The sequence below is a fragment of the Thalassophryne amazonica genome, chromosome 5 (genome assembly GCF_902500255.1).
Source record: "Thalassophryne amazonica chromosome 5, fThaAma1.1, whole genome shotgun sequence".
Taxonomy (NCBI): domain Eukaryota; kingdom Metazoa; phylum Chordata; class Actinopteri; order Batrachoidiformes; family Batrachoididae; genus Thalassophryne; species Thalassophryne amazonica.
Genome location: NC_047107.1, coordinates 108,158,409 through 108,180,532, shown reverse-complemented (window position 1 = coordinate 108,180,532; position 22,124 = coordinate 108,158,409). Strand labels below are relative to the sequence as shown.

The 22,124-nt window shown below is 44.1% G+C and overlaps 1 protein-coding gene across 1 annotated transcript in view; it reads left to right on the top strand.

Moving 5' to 3' along the window:
- Positions 1-7,571: 7,571 nt before the first annotated feature.
- Positions 7,572-22,124, top strand: part of atad1a (ATPase family AAA domain containing 1a) — a 79,079-nt gene continuing 64,526 nt past the window's right edge. The window contains exons 1-6 of the mRNA XM_034171077.1: positions 7,572-7,787; positions 7,890-7,988; positions 8,075-8,195; positions 8,379-8,579; positions 8,944-9,044; positions 9,223-9,312. Of these exons, the coding sequence (XP_034026968.1) occupies positions 7,611-7,787; positions 7,890-7,988; positions 8,075-8,195; positions 8,379-8,579; positions 8,944-9,044; positions 9,223-9,312 (789 nt within the window). The 5' untranslated portion in view covers positions 7,572-7,610. The remainder of the gene's footprint in view (positions 7,788-7,889; positions 7,989-8,074; positions 8,196-8,378; positions 8,580-8,943; positions 9,045-9,222; positions 9,313-22,124) is intronic.

Here is a 22,124-nt window from a genome sequence, read left to right as displayed (position 1 = left end):
GGGTCTCATTAACATAAGATCACTGTCCTCAAAATCATTGTTGATCAATGATCTAATTATTGATCATCACTTAGATATGATTGGGCTATGTGAAACCTGGCTTAAACCTACAGCTGTCCTCCCCTTAAATGAGGCCTGCCCACCAGCATATACATTTAGTCACGTCCCTCGTGATGCAAAGCAAGGCGGGGGTGTTGCTCTTATTTATAAATCTAGGTTTAGCTTATTAGCTGTTGGGGGTCACAAATATAACTCGTTTGAGCATCTGATTCTCCCCTCTGCTCAGGATATTACACATCGCCAAGGTCAGAAGAATAAAAATCAGTTGTAATACTTTGTCACTGTATATAGACCTCCTGGCCCATATTCTGAATTCTTAGATGAATTTGGTGTGTTCATCTCTAACTTGTCAACTAGTGTAGATAACGTTCTGATCATTGGTGACTTTAACATTCATATAAATAAGCCTTCTGATCCCCTCTGCAAATTATTTATGGAAATTGTGGATGCATTAGGATTTCAGCAATGCATTCTGGATTCGACGCACATTAGTGGAAATACCCTGGATCTGGTTCTCGCACGTGGTATTGCTGTCACGAATATTGACATCATGCCTCTTACATCAGTGGTGTCTGATCACTGTCTTATTAAGTTTACAGTTTTGCTGCCGTGTTTAGTGGAACAACAACCTTATATATCATTACGGCGATGCATCAACTCCTCAACTAAGACTGAACTCGAAGCTAGACTGCCTGATGTCTTAGCTTCACATTTGACAAATACCCAGTCAGTAGACAGACTTGTGGATAGTTTAAACTCAGTGCTCCTCAAGCATAAATCAAGAGGTCTAGAACGGAAATGGCGTTGTTCCAAAATTAGAAGTATTTCACCTTGCGTGGCATGATGCTATCTTAGACTATAAGCATGCATTATTGGCTACAAAGCAGACCTACTACTCTGATTTGATCAACAAAAACAAGGATAACTCAAAGTTCTTGTTCGACATGGTGGCAACACTTATGCATGGACAACCACCTGTAGTTCGCTCTCCTTTTACAGCACAAGATTTCCTGGATTACTTTGGGAAGAAAATAGAAGACATTAGGTTAAACATATCCCAGCATGCCTTAACCCAGCTACTACACCCTGCTATTGAGGTGGGCACCACTACAGAGGTATTACATAGATTTAAAGAATTTGATAGTATCTCACTAGGCATGCTGACAAAACTCGTAATGTCAGCAAAAAGCACAACCTGTTTATTTGATCCTGTACCAACAAAACTGTTTAAGGACCTGTGGCCCACTCTTGGGCCGACTGTGCTGGAAATTATTAATCTTTCTTTAACTTCTGGATCTGTTCCTAAATGTTTCAAATCTGCAGTGATTAAACCATTACTTAAGAAACCTAATCTTGACCCTAGTGCAGGGCTGGCCAAGTTCGGTCGTCGAGAGCCACCTTCCTGACACTCTTAGTTGTCTCCCTGCTCCAACACACCTGAATCCAATGAAAGACTCATTAGCAGACTTTTAATGAGCCTTTCATTGGATTTAGGTGTGTTGGAGCAGGGAGACAACTAAGAGTGTCAGAAAGGTGGCTCTCGAGGACCGAACTTGGCCACCCCTGCCCTAGTGTATTGAAAAACTATCAGCCAATATCAAATCTATCATTTTTCTCTAAAATTCTGGAAAAAGTGGTGTCACGGCAGCTCATAGACTACCTTACTGAGAATAATCTCTTTGAGCCACTGCAGTCTGCTTTTAAAAAAATATCATTCCACAGAGACGGCTGTCACTAAAGTGGTGAATGATCTTCTGCTTATAATGGATTCGGACACCACTACAGTTCTGTTGCTATTAGATCTCAGTGCTGCATTTGATACAGTGGATCATCATATTCTACTTGATAGGCTGGAAAATCATTTTGGGATTACTGGGAGTGCCCTTGCATGGCTGACGTCACACTTGACCAGTCGTTCTCACTGTGTTTTGTACAGTAACACTACCTCTAACCTTACTGACATGAAATTTGGGGTTCCACAGGGATCTGTCTTAGGCCCCCTGCTTTTCTCCCTTTATATAGCACCCCTTGGGCACATATTGTGGCGTTTTGGGATTACCTTTCACTGCTATGCAGATGATACTCAGTTATACAAGCCAATAACTGCTGGTAATCTCGTTCACATAAAATCCTTAGAAGATTGCCTTGCAGCAGTGAGAAGTTGGATGTCTAGACACTTCCTACTTTTAAATACTGATAAGACTGAAATGATGGTTCTTGGTCCAGTGAGACATCAGCATCAATTTGACCAGTTAACGCTCAGCCTCGGCTCGTGTGTCATACATCACACTGACAAAGTAAGGAACCTTGGGGTAATTTTTGATCCTTCATTGTCCTTTGGCCTCCACATTAGAAATATTATAGGACTGCTTTCTTCCACCTGCGAAATATAGCGAGGATTTGTCCCATCCTGTCTGTGGCTGATGCTGAGACCCTGATCCATGCATTTATCTCTTCTAGATTGGACTACTGCAATGTTCTATTTTCTGATTTACCGCAGTCTAGCATTAGGGGTCTCCAATTGGTTCAAAATGCTGCAGCCAGACTTTTGACATGAAGCAGAAAGTACAACCACATTACATCCATTTTGGCATCCCTTCACTGGCTTCTTGTCCCAGTGAGATCAGATTTTAAGGTTCTACTACTAACCTATAAAATTATTCATGGACTGGCACCTCCCTACCTAGCTGACCTAATTAAACCTTACATACTGGCCCGGGCTTTACGTTCTCAGGGTGCAGGACTACTTTGTGTCCCAAAGGTGAATAAGAAGTCTGCGGGTCACAGAGCTTTCTCTTATCGCCCTGTTCTGTGGAATGATCTCCCTGCATCAATAAAACAGTCAGATTCTGTGGAGACTTTCAAGTCCAGACTTAAGATGCACTTATTTTCCCTTTCATATGGCGAGCATACTGGTACAGTTTTGTTTTACGCTTTTTACTCTTTTAATTCATTTATTAGTAATTGGGGCAGAATGCGGCCTCAACTTTACCTAAACTCTGGGTCTTTTAGTGGAGTTTAGGGCTAGTGGCCGGCGATCACCTTAGTATTTCTTTGTTTTTCTTGTTGTTTAATGCTGGCAAATTATACAGTATTTTTGTCTTTCTGATGCCTGATTCTGTTTTTTCTCTCTGTTTAAGGTGCAGCTCCATCCAGAGATGGGAGTTGTATTCGTGTTGGCGATCCTCCTGTCCTGTGCGCCAGTAGCATTTCTTGTATATTTGTCTGTGAATTGTTCTGTAATTTATGTTTGTAGCATGGCCCAAGCAGAGGGTCACCCCTTTGAGTCTGGTCTGCTTGAGGTTTCTTCCTCAGAGGGAGTTTTTCCTTACCACTGTTGCTCTGGGGGTTGGTAAGGTTAGATCTTACCTGTGTGAAGCGCTTTGAGGCAACTCTGTTGTGATTTGGCGCTATATTAAAATGAAAATAAATTTAAATTAAACATTAAAAGAATAATATAACATATCAAGTAAAACAGACCTGAATTGTTGTGTGCTGGGGTGTTTGGCTGGCTTGGTTTTTGTTTTTCTGTTTCTCCCACCAGGTGGTATGCATTCAGGACTGAGTGGCTGAGTATTAGGACCTCACTCTGAACACCTGAGGCTTGTTTTCACGTGCAGGTCATCAAGGCTCACAGCTGTGGTGTATTCTGTTTTGATCAGAGATTGCTGCACTTAAACCTTGAATGCACAGTGTGTGATTGCCAGAGACTCGACCTTGTGAGCAGACGTGTGAGATCGGCGTCGGGAGAACAATCTCACCATTACAGACGCAGAGACCGCTCCAGGTTTGACGCCACAGTCTGTGAAGGAGGATTGGGTGAGGTCTCACGCTCTTCAGCACAGTTCCTGAGGTAATTTGGTTTTGGTGACTTTTATGAAGTAATGACAGTGGATTTGGTGTCCCTCACACCTTGTTGTATTGAGCTGTCACGTTATGCTAATTGTCTAATCAGCTTCTGCTGCAGTGGAGATTTGAACTGAGTTGTTCCGTGTCTGCAGGGTGAGAAGCTGATATATATATTTAAACCAGGAAGTGTTTCCTGATTGTGTGCACCTTTGAGCTGTGTCTTTCTGGGTGGAGAGTGTTGGACTCACCTCATATTTTCTTTCTTCACAGACTCGGTTTGTCGCGGCCACCTGGGGGGTGTCGGCGGGGTCCCTGGGTCCGAACTGCTGTGTCTCCGGACCATTTGCGCTGCTGAGAGCGCGCCGTGTTTCCACCTCACCAGACCGCGGACTTTTTAGTTGTTTATCAATTCACTCACTTTCATTAAAATGTGTTATCCTTTGACCCGTGCTCTGCTTATTTTATGCTGGGTCCTGTCAAACGCTGGGTCGGTGCTCCAACCGCGTCCGACACATAACGCTGAATGACATAAAAGTTCTTCCTTTATTATGAAGTTGTTTGGGATTTATTTTCAAAACCTTCATTTTGAAGACGTTTTTGGGACCACCCCCAACACACAAACACACACAAATAATGTCTGTATCCTTGCACTATTCTTCTTTGAGCTTCCACACTTAATTCAATAATTAATATTGTGTTTCATTTGAATTTAAGAAACGTTGATGGAATTAGTTTGTGGTTATCTTTACAAAACACACTCGTTGCCTACTCTATTGCCAACTCCTACCAAGTTAAACAGTATACAAATAATGAATGTTTATGAGTTCAATGGTTCGAATATTTCATGAGGTGAAAGCTGGAACAAACCATTCAATGTTGAATGGTTTGTTCCAGCTTTCACCAAATTAAATATTCATTCCATTGAAAGAATGTAAAAACATTCATTATTTGTTTTATATAACAGCTAAAATAGATCCTTGTCATTTGATATTTTATTAATTTATAAACAACAGAAAAGGGACTTACATTTTGGTGTTCCACTGCTGCTAATGTCCAAATTGTGACGTGTAGTCCAGTGATGCTGTGCACTGACTTCGGACTTCTATTAAAAAAAAAAAAAAGACTTTGTGTAGTTCCTCTGTCCAGTCAAAAATCACATCAGCTTTTCAGCTTTACATCTGAACAGTTCTTCATGCATCCAGACGGCTTACAGTGGAGAGGATTTTGTGTGTGTGTGTGTGTGTGTGTGTGTGTGTGTGTGTGTGTGTGTGTGTGTGTGTGTGTGTGTGTGTGTGTGTGTGTGTGTGTGTGTGTGTGTGTGTGTGTGCTACAAGAATTAGCACCATCAGTTAGCTCAATAAAATCGTCGTCTCGCTTGTGTCCTTGTCCCGAGCGTGCGCATGCACTCACACAACTAGGTTGGCACTTGTTTGTGCATGTACTACAAAAAAAGACTGTGTACATCCACTGTGCAGTGAAAAAAAAATCATGTCAGAAAGTAGTCCAGTTTTTCATTCTAACTTCCTGCTAACAGCTTCCAGAAAGCGCAGTGGATTTGTGTGTGCGTGCACATTGTGTGTGTGTGTGTGTGTGTGTGTGTGTGTGTGTGTGTGTGTGTGTGTGTGTGTGCACGCACATGTGTGTAGGGGTGTGTGTGTGTGTGTTTGTGTGTTACAAGAATTAGCACCATCAGTTAGCTCAATAAAATTGTCGTCTCGCTTGTGTCCTTGTCCCGAGCGTGTTCACACGCTCACACAACTGGGTCTGCGCTTGTTCACGCATGTACTACAAAAAAAGACAAAAAAAAAATCATGTCAGAAAATAGTCCAGTTTTTCATTCTAACTTCCTGCTAACAGCCTCCAGACAGCGCAGTGGATTTGTGTGTGTGTGCGCGTTGTGTGTGTGTGTAGTGACAACAATGCATAGGCTTATATAATTTATGAATGTAAATGTTTGTTTCACAGTGGATATTTTATTTCAGGCACTTAGCCATAAGTTCATATGTATTATACCATGGTTAGTGAGAATTCCATGTCTAACTGGCGTGCATTCTTTTCGTGTATACGCACATGTAGTTCGGTGAGTTAAGTCACTGTTATATCTCTCCGCTCTGGTTGTCACCACAGCAACGCACAAATCAGTTGGCGCAGATCAGCTGTGTTTTGACAGGTGAATCACAGAAACACGATAAAACATGGATTTCCACCTGAATTTGAACATTTTTGGCCAAAATAAAACGTTTGAGGAATGGGAAGAGGAAGAGAGCAAACAAAAAGAACAGCAAAAGCATAAAGATTTAACACTGGACAAACTGAACAAGATTGAAGACGGGAAAGAAGAAGAGAACATGAAGAAAGTTAACTTAAATAGATATTTATGTGTTAGCTCACTGTGTGGGACAATGGTATAAGCGGATTAAACAACTCGAAGCCGTGCGTTATACGGTTGGAATGCACTTCACGTAGTAACATCACTCCACTTCGCGTCGTGGTGTTTTAGACTCCGTGTTGTGCATTCAACCGTATAATGCACGGCTTCTCGTTGTTTAATCCTTACTTATGTAACTTTATGAATGACACTTCCTTTCATCTACCAGGACAGTAGCGCCCTCTTGTTGGAATTCAGAACAATTATAAGAGTATATTAAGTGCCAACATAATTACATTGAACTGTACTGAAAAATCTCAAAACTCATGGCTGTAGACTTTTCTCCATTGTAACTGTTCTGATGTCATTCAAGTCAGCTCTCCTCAGATTTTGTATTTGATTTGATGTCTTCAATACGAAATGTAAAATGTGCAAAGTCTGTCCAAAAATATGTTAAAAATAAGGAATAACATAAGAATGTGCTACACTTGTTTCCACTGAGGTCCTTCATAATCACACAGAACTTCCACAGCATTTGCTGATGAACAGAAATGTTTAAAAACTGGTAAAAGTTGCACAACAGCAGGATGCATAATTTGCTTGCAAACATAAATATGCCCATGCTGGGTTAGCATGCTCATTGCCAACAGGCTAAACTAGCATATGGATTTGTTGCCTTGGCAACAGTTGCTAATGAAAGAAGTCAGGATTCTAAATTTAGGTGTGTAAAACACATTTGTGCTTAATTTTACTTGTTCAAACTGATCATCGTGCTGCAACTTTTAGCTAAAGGGCCTGTGAAGACAATTTTCAGGCTTGAAACTTATTTCAGAGAATAAGCATCACATTTTAGAGGTAAGTATTTGGATACATTTGAAAGATATTCTGTGAAAATGTATTTTTGAAAGAAAAAAGAGCCCCCCATTGATGAGTCATGAAGCACAAAGTAAAATTAAAGGCTGTAGTTGCTAAAAGGAGTCAGAATGTTAAAATGATGATGTGTGAAACACATTTATGATCATTTAATTTGTTCACACCGATCTTCATCAAGATCCTGTGAAGACAATAATTTGAGATAATTTTCAGTCCTGAATCATATTTTGTTTGATAAAATCCACAGTCAGCAGTTTGGAGGTAGCAGAGGCCACATTTCAGATATTTATATCTTCAAACTGAGGACATTCCTTGGACAGACCTTGGTCCTTATGTGATGATGATGAGTTGGACCAGGATCCAGACTGTGTGTCCTGTATAAAATGTGTTTATGTTACCGACTCGTACTGATATTTCCTTCCTCTTTATCCAGGTAGTTGACTGACATTCTCCATCAAACATGTTGAGGAGCTTTTTGTCCAGTACTGGGGACCTGTTCCAGTCTTTGGCCAACCATAACACAGTGGACCTGCTGGTGTGGACAGCTGTTGTTGGCGCCATCAGCTATTATGGTATGAAATGGTTTGCTGATGCTATGGACCCGACGTCCAAACAGAAACAAAAGGCAAAGAAACAGGTATCTGATGAAAATCCTTCTGTGCTCCACTATGAAGCTGTGAGTTGTTGATTATTTGATACATTTTTGAGTTTAACTGAAACGTTTGTCTTTTCTTTCCAGGCAGAAGCGCTGATGAAGAAGATCGGCATTGAGGGAGTCTCACTGACAGACCATGAGATGAGAATCGCAGCTCATCTCATTGATCCAAAATCAATGACGGTAACAATCCTCCATCAAGTTGAACAACTGACTTTTTTGTTTGTTTTATTGAAGCACAGATTTCACAGTACAATATGTTCTTGTAGGAGTCATGGAAGGACATTCCCGGCCTCAGTGATATTATCGAGGAGCTTCAAGACAATGTTATGCTGCCCATCCAGCAGAGGGACGTCTTACCTGAGTCCAAACTCTTCCAGCCTCCTAAAGGTACAACAGCACATCATCTAATCACAACAGTCATCACAAATGAACAAACTCCCCAATGATACCCTGTTTGATCGTCTGGGGAAAAGAGAGGAACCCACCAGCAGCAAAAGCTTGCTGTCTTTAACCGAACAGTTTCTTGTCCTTCATCCTGATGGTTCTTTTTTCTTCTTCTTGCCTTTGCAGGTGTTTTATTGTGTGGTCCTCCTGGATGTGGAAAAACCATGATCACAAAGGCAGCAGCTAAAGCTTCAGGATGCCACTTTATCAATCTGCAGCCGTCCACACTGATGGACAAGTGGCACGGAGAATCACAGAAGCTGACAGCTGCTGTCTTCTCACTGGCTGCCAAAATCCAGCCCTGCATCATCTTTATTGATGAGATTGGTGAGTGTCGCTCCTGGAAACCTACAAAAATATGGTTTTAAACTTTTACCTACATAAAGAACACTGTTACATGAAAGGAAAAAAAAAAAGAAGTTTGGCAAAAGTACATCAGATGTTCTTTTGAGGACAGTGATAGTTCTGCCACAGTATTATCAGCTGATGCTGCACCTCTGCTGAGCAAAATCCCACTTAATGGAATCCCACTTTCCATTTAAAGCACCAGTATAGAAATGAGTCTTTTTTTAGGGATCTGAAACTGTCATTTTTTGTGATGCATTATGACCTGTGTAATCCATCCTAAAGTTTGTAGGATGTTTCTTTTAGTTACAAACATGTTCATGTTCATCAAGTTCATGTGTGTCAGATTCATTTCTGAGGAATCGGTCCAGTCAGGACGCCGAAACAATCGCCATGATGAAGGCCCAGTTCTTGAGCCTGTGGGACAGCCTGCAGACTTCCAGCCACGTAAGAGCCAGCGTGTCTGTCACATTAAGGGCTTAGTCAAACCCACACATCTAGACCTCATTCTTGTGTGTGTATCAGGGCAAACCACTGCCACCGCAGACTGCTCATTAAAACAGTTCAGACATTATTGTTTCTAACTTGACCGAACAGGAATTCAGTGTGATTTCTGTGATTGCAGGTGATGGTGATGGGAGCTGCTAATAGGCCTCACGACATTGATCCCGCTATTCTGTGGCGGATGCCCACCGCTTTCCACATTGGACTGCCAGTAAGATGTGCACACATTCCACAGCAGCACTGCACATTTTCCATCTCTTCCTGCTCCACCCACACTTGATTAGCTCAGTCAGATGTGTCCAGCCAATCAGAAGCTTGGACAGATTTGGGCCGTCAGGTGTTGGTGCAGCAGAAAGAGATGGAAAATGTGCAGTGCTGATGGATTTTGGTGTTCAAGGATGAGAAACACAACAGTTACAGGATTTAAATTCTCACAAGATAGTTTCTGATTGGTCCATTTTTTTATTTTTATGAATCATACATTTTATTTTCCATGTGATAAACAATTTTTTTTCTTTCATATAACAAAAACCTGTCTTTTTCCAGAATTTGACACAAAGGCAAGAAATCCTTCGACTGATATTAGCAGAAGAAATCGTAAGATATTTGTCTTTTATTTTCACTTCATATCATTTTTGAGAAATTTTATTTGTAAAGTTTTTATACAACCCCTGGCAAAAATTATGGAATCACCGGCCTCAGAGGATGTTCATTCAGTTGTTTAATTTTGTAGAAAAAAAGCAGATCACAGACATGACACAAAACTAAAGTCATTTCAAATGGCAACTTTCTGGCTTTAAGAAACAGTATAAGAAATCAAGAAAAAAAATTGTGGCAGTCAGTAACGGTTACTTTTTTAGACCAAGCAGAGGGAAAAAAATATGGACTCACTCAATTCTGAGGAATAAATTATGGAATCACCCTGTAAATTTTCATCCCCAAAACTAACACCTGCATCAAATCAGATCTGCTTGTTAGTTTGCATCTAAAAAAGCGCTGTTGCACCAAGTGGACTGACATGAATCATGGCTCCAACACGAGAGATGTCAACTGAAACAAAGGAGAGGATTATCAAACTCTTAAAAAAGGGTAAATCATCAGGCAATGTTGCAAAAGATGTTGGTTGTTCACAGTCAGCTGTGTCTAAACTCTGGACCAAATACAAACAACATGGGAAGGTTGTTAAAGGCAAACATACTGGTAGACCAAGGAAGACATCAAAGCATCAAGACAGAAAACTTAAAGCAGTATGTCTCAAAAATCGAAAATGCACAACAAAACAAATGAGGAACGAATGGGTGGAAACTGGAGTCAACGTCTGTGACCGAACTGTAAGAGAACCTCCTAAAGGAAATGGGATTTACATACAGAAAAGCTAAACGAAAGCCATCATTACACATAAACAGAAAAAAACAAGGTTACAATGGGCTAAGGAAAAGCAATCATGGACTGTGGATGACTAGATGAAAGTCATATTCAGTGATGAATCTCGAATCAGCATTGGGCAAGCTGATGATGCTGGAACTTTTGTTTGGTGCCGTTCCAATGAGATTTATAATGATGACTGCCTGAAGAGAACATGTAAATTTCCACAGTCATTGATGATATGGGGCTGCATGTCAGGTAAAGGCACTGGGGAGATGGCTGTCATTACATCATCAATAAATGCACAAGTTTACGTTGATATTTTGGATGGACAATTTTCTTATCCCATCAATTGAAAGGATGTTTGGGGATGATGAAATAATTTTTCCAGATGATAATGCATCTTGCCATAGAGCAAAAACTGTGAAAACATTCCTTGCAAAAAGACACATAGGGTCAATGTCATGACCTGCAAATAGTCCGGATCTTAATCCAACTGAAAATCTTTGGTGGAAGTTGAAGAAAATGGTCCATGACAATGCTCCAACCTGCAAAGCTGATCTGGCAACAGCAATCAGAGAAAGTTGGAGCCAGATTGATGAAGAGTACTGTTTGTAACTCATTAAGTCCATGCCTCAGAGACTGCAAGCTGTTATAAAAGCCAGAGGTGGTGCAACAAAATACTAGTGATGAAGAATTGAGTGATTCCATATTTTTTTTTTCCCTCTGCTTGGTCTAAAAAAGTAACCGTTACTGACTGCCACAAATTTTTTTCCTGATTTCTTATAGTGTTTCTTAAAGCCAGAAAGTTGCCATTTGAAATGACTTTAGTTTTGTGTCATGTCTGTGATCTGCTTTTTTTCTACAAAATTAAACAACTGAATGAACATCCTCAGAGGCCGGTGATTCAGTCCCGGCACCAGAAAAAAAATATTAAGGGGGCGATGAGTTTATCACAGGGGCCGGGGTCTCCCCCCAAAAAAACGGAGGAGATGTGCCTCTGAGCGTGCGTAATGAATTGGGTGCGCTCCTGGAAAGCTTGTGCATTTAGTCTACACCGTTGTAAGAGGCTGACTGAGTAAGAGTAAATAGTGATGACAGTATTTTTTTAATTATTATTTGAACGTATAGACCCTCGGTCAAGTGATCTCCTGCATACCACACAGAGCCGGTGTTCTGTTGAGATGAGGTGCACCAGCTTTCGACACTCTGAGCTGTGACGTACCTTCGTGTTGTCCAATAGGAACGACGTCGTGCCAAAACACGGAAGACTCGTGGCAGAAACCACTGATCTGTACAAAATGGATTGGACCAATCCGATTGGTGCAGAAACCACTGATCTGTACAAAACATTAATGTGTGACAGGACTGCTCATTTAGAGAGCAGTTTTCTGAAGAAAAATCATTGGAAATGTTTTTTTGTTGTTGTTGTTTGTTACCTCAAAATTTCTGATTACTGTTAAAAAAAAATTAGAACACTTATAATTAAAATAGCTAAATAAATCAATAAATGGTTCTTTAGAAACCTTTCATCTGTAAATTAAAGCCACCTGTTATTTCATATTAGATAATTTCGTTTAACATAAGGAACCTCACACATTTATTTTTAGACAAATAAAATAACATGGAAACTTGTATATTTTTTAAGTCTGGTAGATTATTTATATCTCATTTCAACCAGAAAAACAAACACTAAATAAATACAAATGTTTATTATAAATGCAAAAGGAAATAATTTAACAATGACTGCAGTGTGATTGTAAAGTAGGATTTCTGTCACATAAACCTCATGATGAATTTTTTATAGTCATTTCAACTTGTAATTTCGTCAAAATATGTAATTGCCTTTAATGTTATCAAGACAGAGTCATTTCTAAAATATGAATATGAGCACAATAAGTGGAGAGCTTCTACTTGTGCAAATGTCTTTTGACTTTGATTCGTGGACATTTTGACAAAAGAGTCAGAGCTCTATTGAGCCGAGTATTCCTTTAACTTTAACTAGTAATGACTTCATGACTTTCTTTGCTAATAAAATTTTAACTATTAGAGAAAAAACTACTCATAACCATCCCAAAGACGTATCGTTATCTTTGGCTGCTTTCAGTGAAGCCGGTATTTGGTTAGACTCTTTCTCTCTGATTGTTCTGTCTGAGTTATTTTCATTAGTTACTTCCTCCAAACCATCAACATGTTTATTAGACCCCATTCCTACCAGGCTGCTCAAGGAAGCCCTACCATTATTTAATGCTTCGATCTTAAATATGATCAATCTATCTTTATTAGTTGGCTATGTACCACAGGCTTTTAAGGTGGCAGTAATTAAACCATTACTTAAAAAGCCATCACTTGACCCAGCTATCTTAGCTAATTATAGGCCAATCTCCAACCTTCCTTTTCTCTCAAAAATTCTTGAAAGGGTAGTTGTAAAACAGCTAACTGATCATCTGCAGAGGAATGGTCTATTTGAAGAGTTTCAGTCAGGTTTTAGAATTCATCATAGTACAGAAACAGCATTGGTGAAGGTTACAAATGATCTTCTTATGGCCTCAGACAGTGGACTCATCTCTGTGCTTGTTCTGTTAGACCTCAGTGCTGCTTTTGATACTGTTGACCATAAAATTTTATTACAGAGATTAGAGCATGCCATAGGTATTAAAGGCACTGCGCTGCCGTGGTTTGAATCATATTTATCTAATAGATTACAATTTGTTCATGTAAATGGGGAATCTTCTTCACAGACTAAGGTTAATTATGGAGTTCCACAAGGTTCTGTGCTAGGACCAATTTTATTCACTTTATACATGTTTCCCTTAGGCAGTATTATTAGACAGCATTGCTTAAATTTTCATTGTTACGCAGATGATACCAAGCTTTATCTATCCATGAAGCCAGAGGACACACACCAATTAGCTAAACTGCAGGATTGTCTTACAGACATAAAGACATGGATGACCTCTAATTTCCTGCTTTTAAACTCAGATAAAACTGAAGTTATTGTACTTGGCCCCACAAATCTTAGAAACATGGTGTCTAACCAGATCCTTACTCTGGATGGCATTACCCTGACCTCTAGTAATACTGTGAGAAATCTTGGAGTCATTTTTGATCAGGATATGTCATTCAAAGCGCATATTAAACAAATATGTAGGACTGCTTTTTTGCATTTGCGCAAATCTCTAAAATTAGAAAGGTCTTGTCTCAGAGTGATGCTGAAAAACTAATTCATGCATTTATTTCCTCTAGGCTGGACTATTGTAATTCATTATTATCAGGTTGTCCTAAAAGTTCCCTGAAAAGCCTTCAGTTAATTCAAAATGCTGCAGCTAGAGTGCTAACAGGGACTAGAAGGAGAGAGCATATCTCACCCATATTGGCCTCTCTTCATTGGCTTCCTGTTAATTCTAGAATAGAATTTAAAATTCTTCTTCTTACTTATAAGGTTTTGAATAAACAGGTCCCATCTTATCTTAGGGACCTCATAGTACCATATCACCCCAATAGAGCGCTACGCTCTCAGACTGCAGGCTTACTTGTAGTTCCTAGGGTTTGTAAGAGTAGAATGGGAGGCAGAGCCTTCAGCTTTCAGGCTCCTCTCCTGTGGAACCAGCTCCCAATTCAGATCAGGGAGACAGACACCCTCTCTACTTTTAAGATTAGGCTTAAAACTTTCCTTTTTGCTAAAGCTTATAGTTAGGGCTGGATCAGGTGACCCTGAACCATCCCTTAGTTATGCTGCTATAGACGTAGACTGCTGGGGGGTTCCCATGATGCACTGAGTGTTTCTTTCTCTTTTTGCTCTGTATGCACCACTCTGCATTTAATCATTAGTGATTGATCTCTGCTCCCCTCCACAGCATGTCTTTTTCCTGGTTCTCTCCCTCAGCCCCAACCAGTCCCAGCAGAAGACTGCCCCTCCCTCAGATCAACTATGCTAAAAGGCTAAGCTAACGTTAGCCGATCATTAAACCTTCACAGTTCAGTAAACGTCACATTTTATTTTTACATTATTCTCACCTCAGTAAAGCTGCATAACTAAACTCCGTTGGGCAAACTGGGACTTCGCATATATCCAAAAAGTGGGAGATTTCGGACTGAGTGGGTTTGCTCCATCACCCCGGTGGCCTGGATCGCTCTGCACAGTGATGATGCCTGAAGGCCGGCTTCTCCGTGCGGGTCGGCCCGCTGTCACGGTTCGATTGATATCCCACCAAGACGTCAGTCCTCCCTCAGTCGGTGTCACTCCGAAAAGTAGCTGAAAAAAAGCTTCTCCCAGCAGGGTGATGGGAGAATCGTTCTACTGCTGTTTTTTAAAGGTTTTTTTGTGGTTCGGCGATGCAAATTTAAGATGGTGATCGCTGAACTTTATTCAGGTTGTGGAAACAGCCAGAGTGTGACGTAGCAATCTCTGCCCCCTTGCCGCTTCCGAAGCGACGCATCTGACGTCATGACGCGTTGGAAACGCACCGCCCTCTGCCGCACTGACAAGCGCAACCCTCAACCTATCAAATCCCTTGAACACAGACACACGCCATATCTGTTTGTTTTAAAATTGATTACTTTAGTTAATTAATTTGGTTTATTTGTTAAATGCGTGATATTATTGAATAACTAATATTTTGCTATATTTTCCAGTATTTCTTTTTCTTTCTTTTTTATTTTTTTTGATAACTCTAACATCCGAGGAGGCGAAGTTGATGACGTGAGGGGGCATCGCCCCCAAACGCCCCCTCGTGGCGCCGGCTATGCGGTGATTCCATAATTTTTTCCAGGGGTTGTAGAAGCAGAAGACAAAAATGAACAGAATAGTCCATGTAAGTGTCTCCTGTTGTGTCCTGATCTTTCATGTGTAGGTGAGCAACACCATTAATTTGAAGGAGATCGCTGAGCAGACAGATGGTTTTTCTGGCAGCGATCTGCGAGAGATTTGCCGAAATGCTGTGATACATCAAGTCTGCCAGCACATGCAGAAGAACAAGATGAGACAAAGTTCTCAGCAGCAAACCAATGGCCAGTCTGATCAGAGGTAGGTGGACTGACATGCAGCATGTTCCTGGTAGTCAAATATTGACATTTTAAAGGTGCCCACTCCATTATAGAGAAGTTAATGATACATGAAATGCAGTGTTTACATGAACAGGGTGAATATAATTAAGAGACTAATTGGACAGCAGACTGTTGTCTGTTTTTGCCAGTGTGCTGCGTGACCTCTTACCTCATGTTTCTCCTTTTCTCCTCTTTCAGTCCTGTGGACGAGTGTCTGCAGCCACTCAGCCAGGAGGACCTGCTCTTTGGTGTGAGCAAGCTGAAGGCATCTAAGCGGGCCACATCCTCCACTATGCCCAGCGCCACCGGACCCTGAACAGAAAGCCCGTCTCTGAAGATCAACTCACTTCCATGGTTCAAAAAATCAGACTGTTTATTAAGTCACCAGAAAAAAGACATTTAGGATGACAGCATGACCTCATGACCCACCACAGAAGACCGTGAAATACCAACATGTGGGCGAAGAAGAACTGAGGCAAAAACAACAAAACCCCAGAAACATGTTGTGAATAACTCTGCTCACAACATCTCTGCTCCCCTCCACAGCATGTCTTTTTCCTGGTTCTCTCCCTCAGCCCCAACCAGTCCCAGCAGAAGACTGCCCCTCCCTGAGCCTGGTTCTGCTGGAGGTTTCTTCCTGTTAAAAGGGAGTTTTTCCTTCCCACTGTAGCCAAGTGCTTGCTCACAGGGGGTCGTTTTGACCATTGGGGTTTTACATAATTATTGTATGGCCTTGCCTTACAATATAAAGCGCCTTGGGGCAACTGTTTGTTGTGATTTGGCGCTATATAAAAAAATTGATTGATTGATTGATTGAATAATTAGTGAATGTGGTACCTCGTTAAAAATGTCCTGTCTTTTCATACAAAATCATAGCTGCTTTCACTGTGTACAGATTTTGTTGTTTCATTAAATTTAATTCAAAAGACATGAACATTTGGTTGTTTAAATTGTCTTTATCATATATTCACACAGCTGTACTCTATGACTCCACTGTAAAACTCAATGAGTTAGTTGAACTCAAACCATTTGAGGAAACCGATTGCCGTAAACCATTTGAGTTTGCCAACTAAAATAAAATAATTTTCAAAAATTTTATTGTTAAAGTTTTAGTAACTTAACAATTTATAGTTACTTAAACTTATGTAAATCTAGTTTATACTTTTCATTAAAAAAGTGACAAATTTCTTCCTAAAAAATTTCCATTATATTTTGGATTAGACTTTTTTTTTTTTGATGCATTCTTTGGTTTACTTGTTGACTCTGCATTGTGTTGTTATGACTCTGCCCATTCACTCCCATCGGGATGCGAACTCACGATCTCTGGGATTGTAGTTGGACTCTCTATCCAGAAGGCTAAAACCCAGGACTCTGACCTTGTGACCAGAGAATCCTTTTGAGCTGTTGGGAGTGAGGTTTACGAACGCACAGCGACACCTGCTGGCCTCCGTTACATAAACTCATTTAAAATGAGTGAATGGAATGCACTGGAAATACATCACCAACACTTAAATGCCCCAAAACTTTAAATGCACTAAAAGGAACTGAGTTGTTATGACAAGAATTCATTTTTGAGTTAGTTTAACTAATGGAAATGAGTGACTCTAACTTTTTTCAAAGCTTGAGTTACATTAACTTAATTATTGTATTAAAATGGAAATGTTGGGGAAAGTGTAGTGACACGGACCCACAACAGGGGGCGCAAATGAACGGTCAATAGATGAGCCAAAAGGTAACAATTTAATGTTGTGAATGTGCACAACGATTATACAGACAATCACAGAATCTGATAGCAGTCAGTACACAAAGGTGATGTGTGGGCAGGCTCGAGGATAGAAGATGTCTGTCCTGAGAAGAGCCGGAAACACGATTTCCACCGCCACCGAACCTGGTGAATACTGGAGCTGCCAAGTCCCGAATTCCCAGGTGATCACCGTCCCCGACTGTCGGATCTGGTACTGCTGGCGAGGAGCACAAACAGTGAGATGTGGGTGTGTGCACACCCAGTAACAAAAACAGTCAGAAGGTGGAAAGTCACCGCCACCTCTGAAATAGGAACACGATAGCAGCTCCTGTTACCACTTATCTGGTTGGAGTGAGAGGCGAAGACGTCGGCACTCTCACTGACCGCCAACCCAGCTGACAGGGCACCACAGGACAACGGCTGCAAACAGATCACACGTAAGTCAACGTTCAGACACAGCAGAGAATATTACCTTCACAGGTAGATGATATCTTGGCAGCGAGGTGGAGATGACGTCCAGCTTTTATGGAGTGGATTGATGAAGTGGAGATGGGCGACAACCCCGGCTGTGTCCGTGGCAGCAGCGCCCTCTCGTGCCTGAAGCCCGCACTTCAGGCAGGGCACCCTCTGGTGGTGGGCCAGCAGTACCTCCTCTTCTGGTGGCCCACACAACAGGACCTCCCCCTCAACGGGCGCCTCCTGGCGCCCGACCAGGCTTGTTCGGGTGACGGTGGTAGAAGTCGGCCAGGAGGGCCGGGTCCAGGATGAAGCTCCTCTTCACCCAGGAGCGTTCCTCTGGTCCATACCCCTCCCAGTCCACCAAATACTGAAACCCCCGGCCCTTACGACGGACGTCCAGGAGCCTGCGCACTGTCCATGCAGGCTCCCCGTCGATGATCCGGGCAGTAGGCGGCGCCGGTCCAGGAGTGCAGAGGGTGGAGGTGTGGTATGGCTTGACACGTGAGACATGAAAGACCAGGTGGATCCGCAGTGAAGCTGAACCTACCAGCTTCACTGCGGCCGGACTGAGGACTTTGAGGATCTGGAATGGTCCAATGTAACGTTCCTTCAGCTTAGGGGAGTCCACTTGTAAGGGGATGTCCTTCGTTGATAGCCATACCTCTTGCCCGGGCTGGTAAGCAGGGGCCGGGGAACGCCGGCGGTCTGCATGGGCCTTAGCCCTCGTCCGGGCCTTCAACAAGGCAGAGCGGGCGGTGCGCCACACCCGTCGGCATCTTCGCAGGTGGGCCTGGACCGAGGGCACACCAACCTCTCCCTCCACCACGGGGAACAGTGGGGGCTGATACCCCAGACACACCTCAAATGAGGAGAGGCCGGTGGCAGAGGACACCTGGCTGTTATGGGCGTACTCAATCCAGGCCAGATGGTCACTCCAGGCTGACGGGTACGTGGACGTGACGCAGCGGAGAGCCTGTTCAAGTTCTTGGTTGGCCCGCTCTGCCTGTCCGTACATCTGAGGATGATACCCGGACGAGAGGCTCACGCTGGCCCCCAGTTCCCTGCAGAAACTCCTCCACACCTGGGAGGAGAACTGAGGACCACGGTCCGAGACGATGTCCGCTGGTATCCCATGCAGACGCACGACGTGGCGGACCAGGAGGTCTGCTGTCTCCTGGGCCGTTGGGAGCTTCGGGAGGGCCACGAAGTGGGCCGCCTTGGAGAATCAGTCCACTATCGTGAAGATGGTCGTCATGCCCTGGGACGGTGGGAGACCCGTGACAAAGTCCAGGCCAATGTGGGACCAGGGGCGACGAGGCACCGGTAGAGGCTGCAGAAGTCCTTGTGTCTTCGTGTGGTTCGCCTTGCCCCTGGCACAGGTGGTACAGGCCTGGACATACTCCCGGACGTCGGCCTCCATAGACGCCCACCAGAAGCGCTGCCGGACAACTGCCACGGTCCTTCGCACCCCCGGATGACAGGAGAGCTTGGAACCGTGACAGAAGTCCAAGACTGCAGCTCTGGCCTCTGGTGGGATGTATAAATGGTTCTTCGGACCAGTTCCTGGGTCCGGGCTCCATGCCAGGGCCTCCCGGACGATCTTCTCCACGTCCCAGGTGAGGTTGGCCACGATAGTGGACTCAGGAATGATGGACTCCGGTGGATCCGACAGCTCCGTCTTGACTTCATCTTCGTGTACCCGGGACAAGGCATCCCATCTCTGGTTCTTGGTCCCGGGGTGATAGGTGATCCGGAAGTCAAAACGCCCGAAGAACAGTGACCAGCGGGCTTGCCTGGGGTTCAGCCGCTTGGCGGTCCTGATATACTCCAGGTTCCGATGGTCAGTGAAAACCGTGAACGGCACAGACGCTCCCTCCAACGGGTGTCTCCACTCCTCAAGAGCCTCTTTCACTGCAAGGAGTTCTCGATTGCCGACGTCATAGTTCCGTTCAGCTGGGGTCAACCTGCGAGAAAAGTAGGCACACGGGTGAAGAACCTTATCGGTCTCTCCGCTCTGGGATAGCACGGCTCCTATCTCTGAGTCAGAGGCATCCACTTCAACCACAAACTGGCAGCTAGGGTCGGGCTGCACCAGAACTGGTGCAGACGAGAACCGGCATTTCAACTCCTTGAACGCGGCTTCGCACCGATCCGACCAGGTGAAGGGGACTTTTGGAGAGGTCAGGGCTGTCAGGGGGCTAACTACCTGACTGTAGCCCTTAATGAACCTCCTGTAGAAATGTGCAAAGCCGAGGAACTGTTGCAGCTTCCTACGGCTTGTTGGTTGGGGCCAATCTCTCACCGCCGCAACCTTGGCCGGATCAGGGGCGACGGAGTTGGAGGAGATGATGAACCCCAGGAAGGACAAAGAGGTGCGGTGAAAGTCACACTTCTCACCCTTCACAAACAGCCGGTTCTCCAACAACCACTGCAGGACCTGACGTACATGCTGGACATGAGTCTCAGGGTCCGGGGAAAAGATGAGTATGTCATCCAGATATACGAAGATGAATTGGTGCAGGAAGTCCCGCAAGACGTCGTTTACCAATGCTTGGAATGTCGCGGGGGCGTTAGTGAGGTCGAACAGCATGACCAGGTACTCAAAATGACCTAATGGGGTGTTAAATGCCGTCTTCCATTCGTCTCCCTTCCGGATCCAAACCAGGTGATACGCATTCCTAAGGTCCAGTTTGGTGAAAATTTGGGCTCCATGCAGGGGCATGAACACTGAATCCAACAGGGGTAAAGGGTATCGATTACGAACCGTTATGTTGTTCAGCCCCCTGTAATCAATGCATGGACAGAGTCCGCCATCTTTCTTGCCCACAAAAAAGAAACCTGCACCCATCGGGGAGGTGGAATTCCGGATCAGCCCAGCAGCTAATGAGTCCCGGATGTAGGTCACCATTGATTCGCGCTCAGGACGTGAGAGATTGTACAGCCTGCTGGACGGGAACGCAACGCCCGGGACCAAATCAATGGCACAATCGTACGGACGGTGCGGGGGAAGGGTGAGCGCCACATCCATGCTGAAGACGTCAGCAAGATCGTGGTACTCAACCGGCACTGCTGTCAGATTGGGAGGGACTTTAACCTCCTCATTAGCATTTACACTGGGAGGAACCGAGGATCCTAAACAATTCTGGTGGCAGGTTTCGCTCCACTGAGCCACAACCCCAGATGGCCAGTCAATCCGGGGATTGTGTTTAATCATCCATGGGAAGCCCAAAACCACGCGGGAGGTAGAAGGAGTTACAAAAAACTCAATCTCCTCCCGGTGATTCCCAGACACTACCAGGGTTACAGGTAGTGTCTTGTGTGTGATAAAAGGGAGAAGAGTGCCATCTAGTGCCCGCACCTTCACTGGCGAAGAAAGCACCACCAGAGGGAGCCCTACCTCCCTTGCCCATCTGCTATCCAGCAGATTCCCTTCTGACCCCGTGTCCACCAGTGCTGGGGTTTGAAGGGTTAAATCCCCGCTCAGGATTGTAACTGGGAGTCGTGTTGAAAGATGTGTATGACCCACGTGAATGTTTTGACCCCCCCTCAGCCCAGTCTCTAAGGGCGGGCGTTTGTGTTTTGACCGTTTGAGGCAGTCTCTCTGCTGATGCTCACTCGAGCCGCAGACAAAGCACTCCCCGCGGACCAGCCTCCTCTGTCTGAATGTGGCCCTGCTCATGTCCCTAGCATCGTCAGCAGGGGGAGCTGTAGCCACACGGAGCGCTGTGGCAGTGGAGCGTGGGGAAGACGTCTCCCTTTCGGACCCGGGAGGAAGAGGGACGGCTTGTGCCTGACCACGCCCTTCACCTCGCTCCCGTCGGCGTTCTTCTAACCGATTGTCCAATCGTATAACCAAATCGATAAGCTCAGCCAAATCCCGCGGTTCCTCCTTAGCCACCAGGTGCTCCTTCAGGACCAACGACAGTCCGTTTATGAAGGCCGGGGTAGAGCGCAGTCATATTCCAGCCGGATCTTGCAGCCGTGATGCAGAAGTCGACTGCATATTCGGCTGCGCTCCGGCGCCCCTGTCTCATTGACAGCAGCACGGTAGACGCAGTTTCGCCTCTGTTTGGGTGATCAAAAACAGTTCTGAGCTCCCTCACAAACCCAGTATAAGAGGCAAGGAGCCGTGAACTTTGCTCCCAAAGCGCTGTAGCCCAAGCGCGTGCCTCACCCCGAAGCAAATTAATCACGTAAGCCACCTTGCTGGCGTCAGACGCGTACATCACGGGACGCTGTGCAAAGACGAGCGAACACTGCATAAGAAAGTCCGCGCACATCTCCACACAACCTCCGTACGGCTCTGGGGGGCTTATGTATGCTTCAGGGGATGGCGGGGGGGGGGGCGTTGAATGACCAGTGGAATGTCTGTATTCGGCACCGGGTCGGCAGGAGGAGGAGCTGCAGCA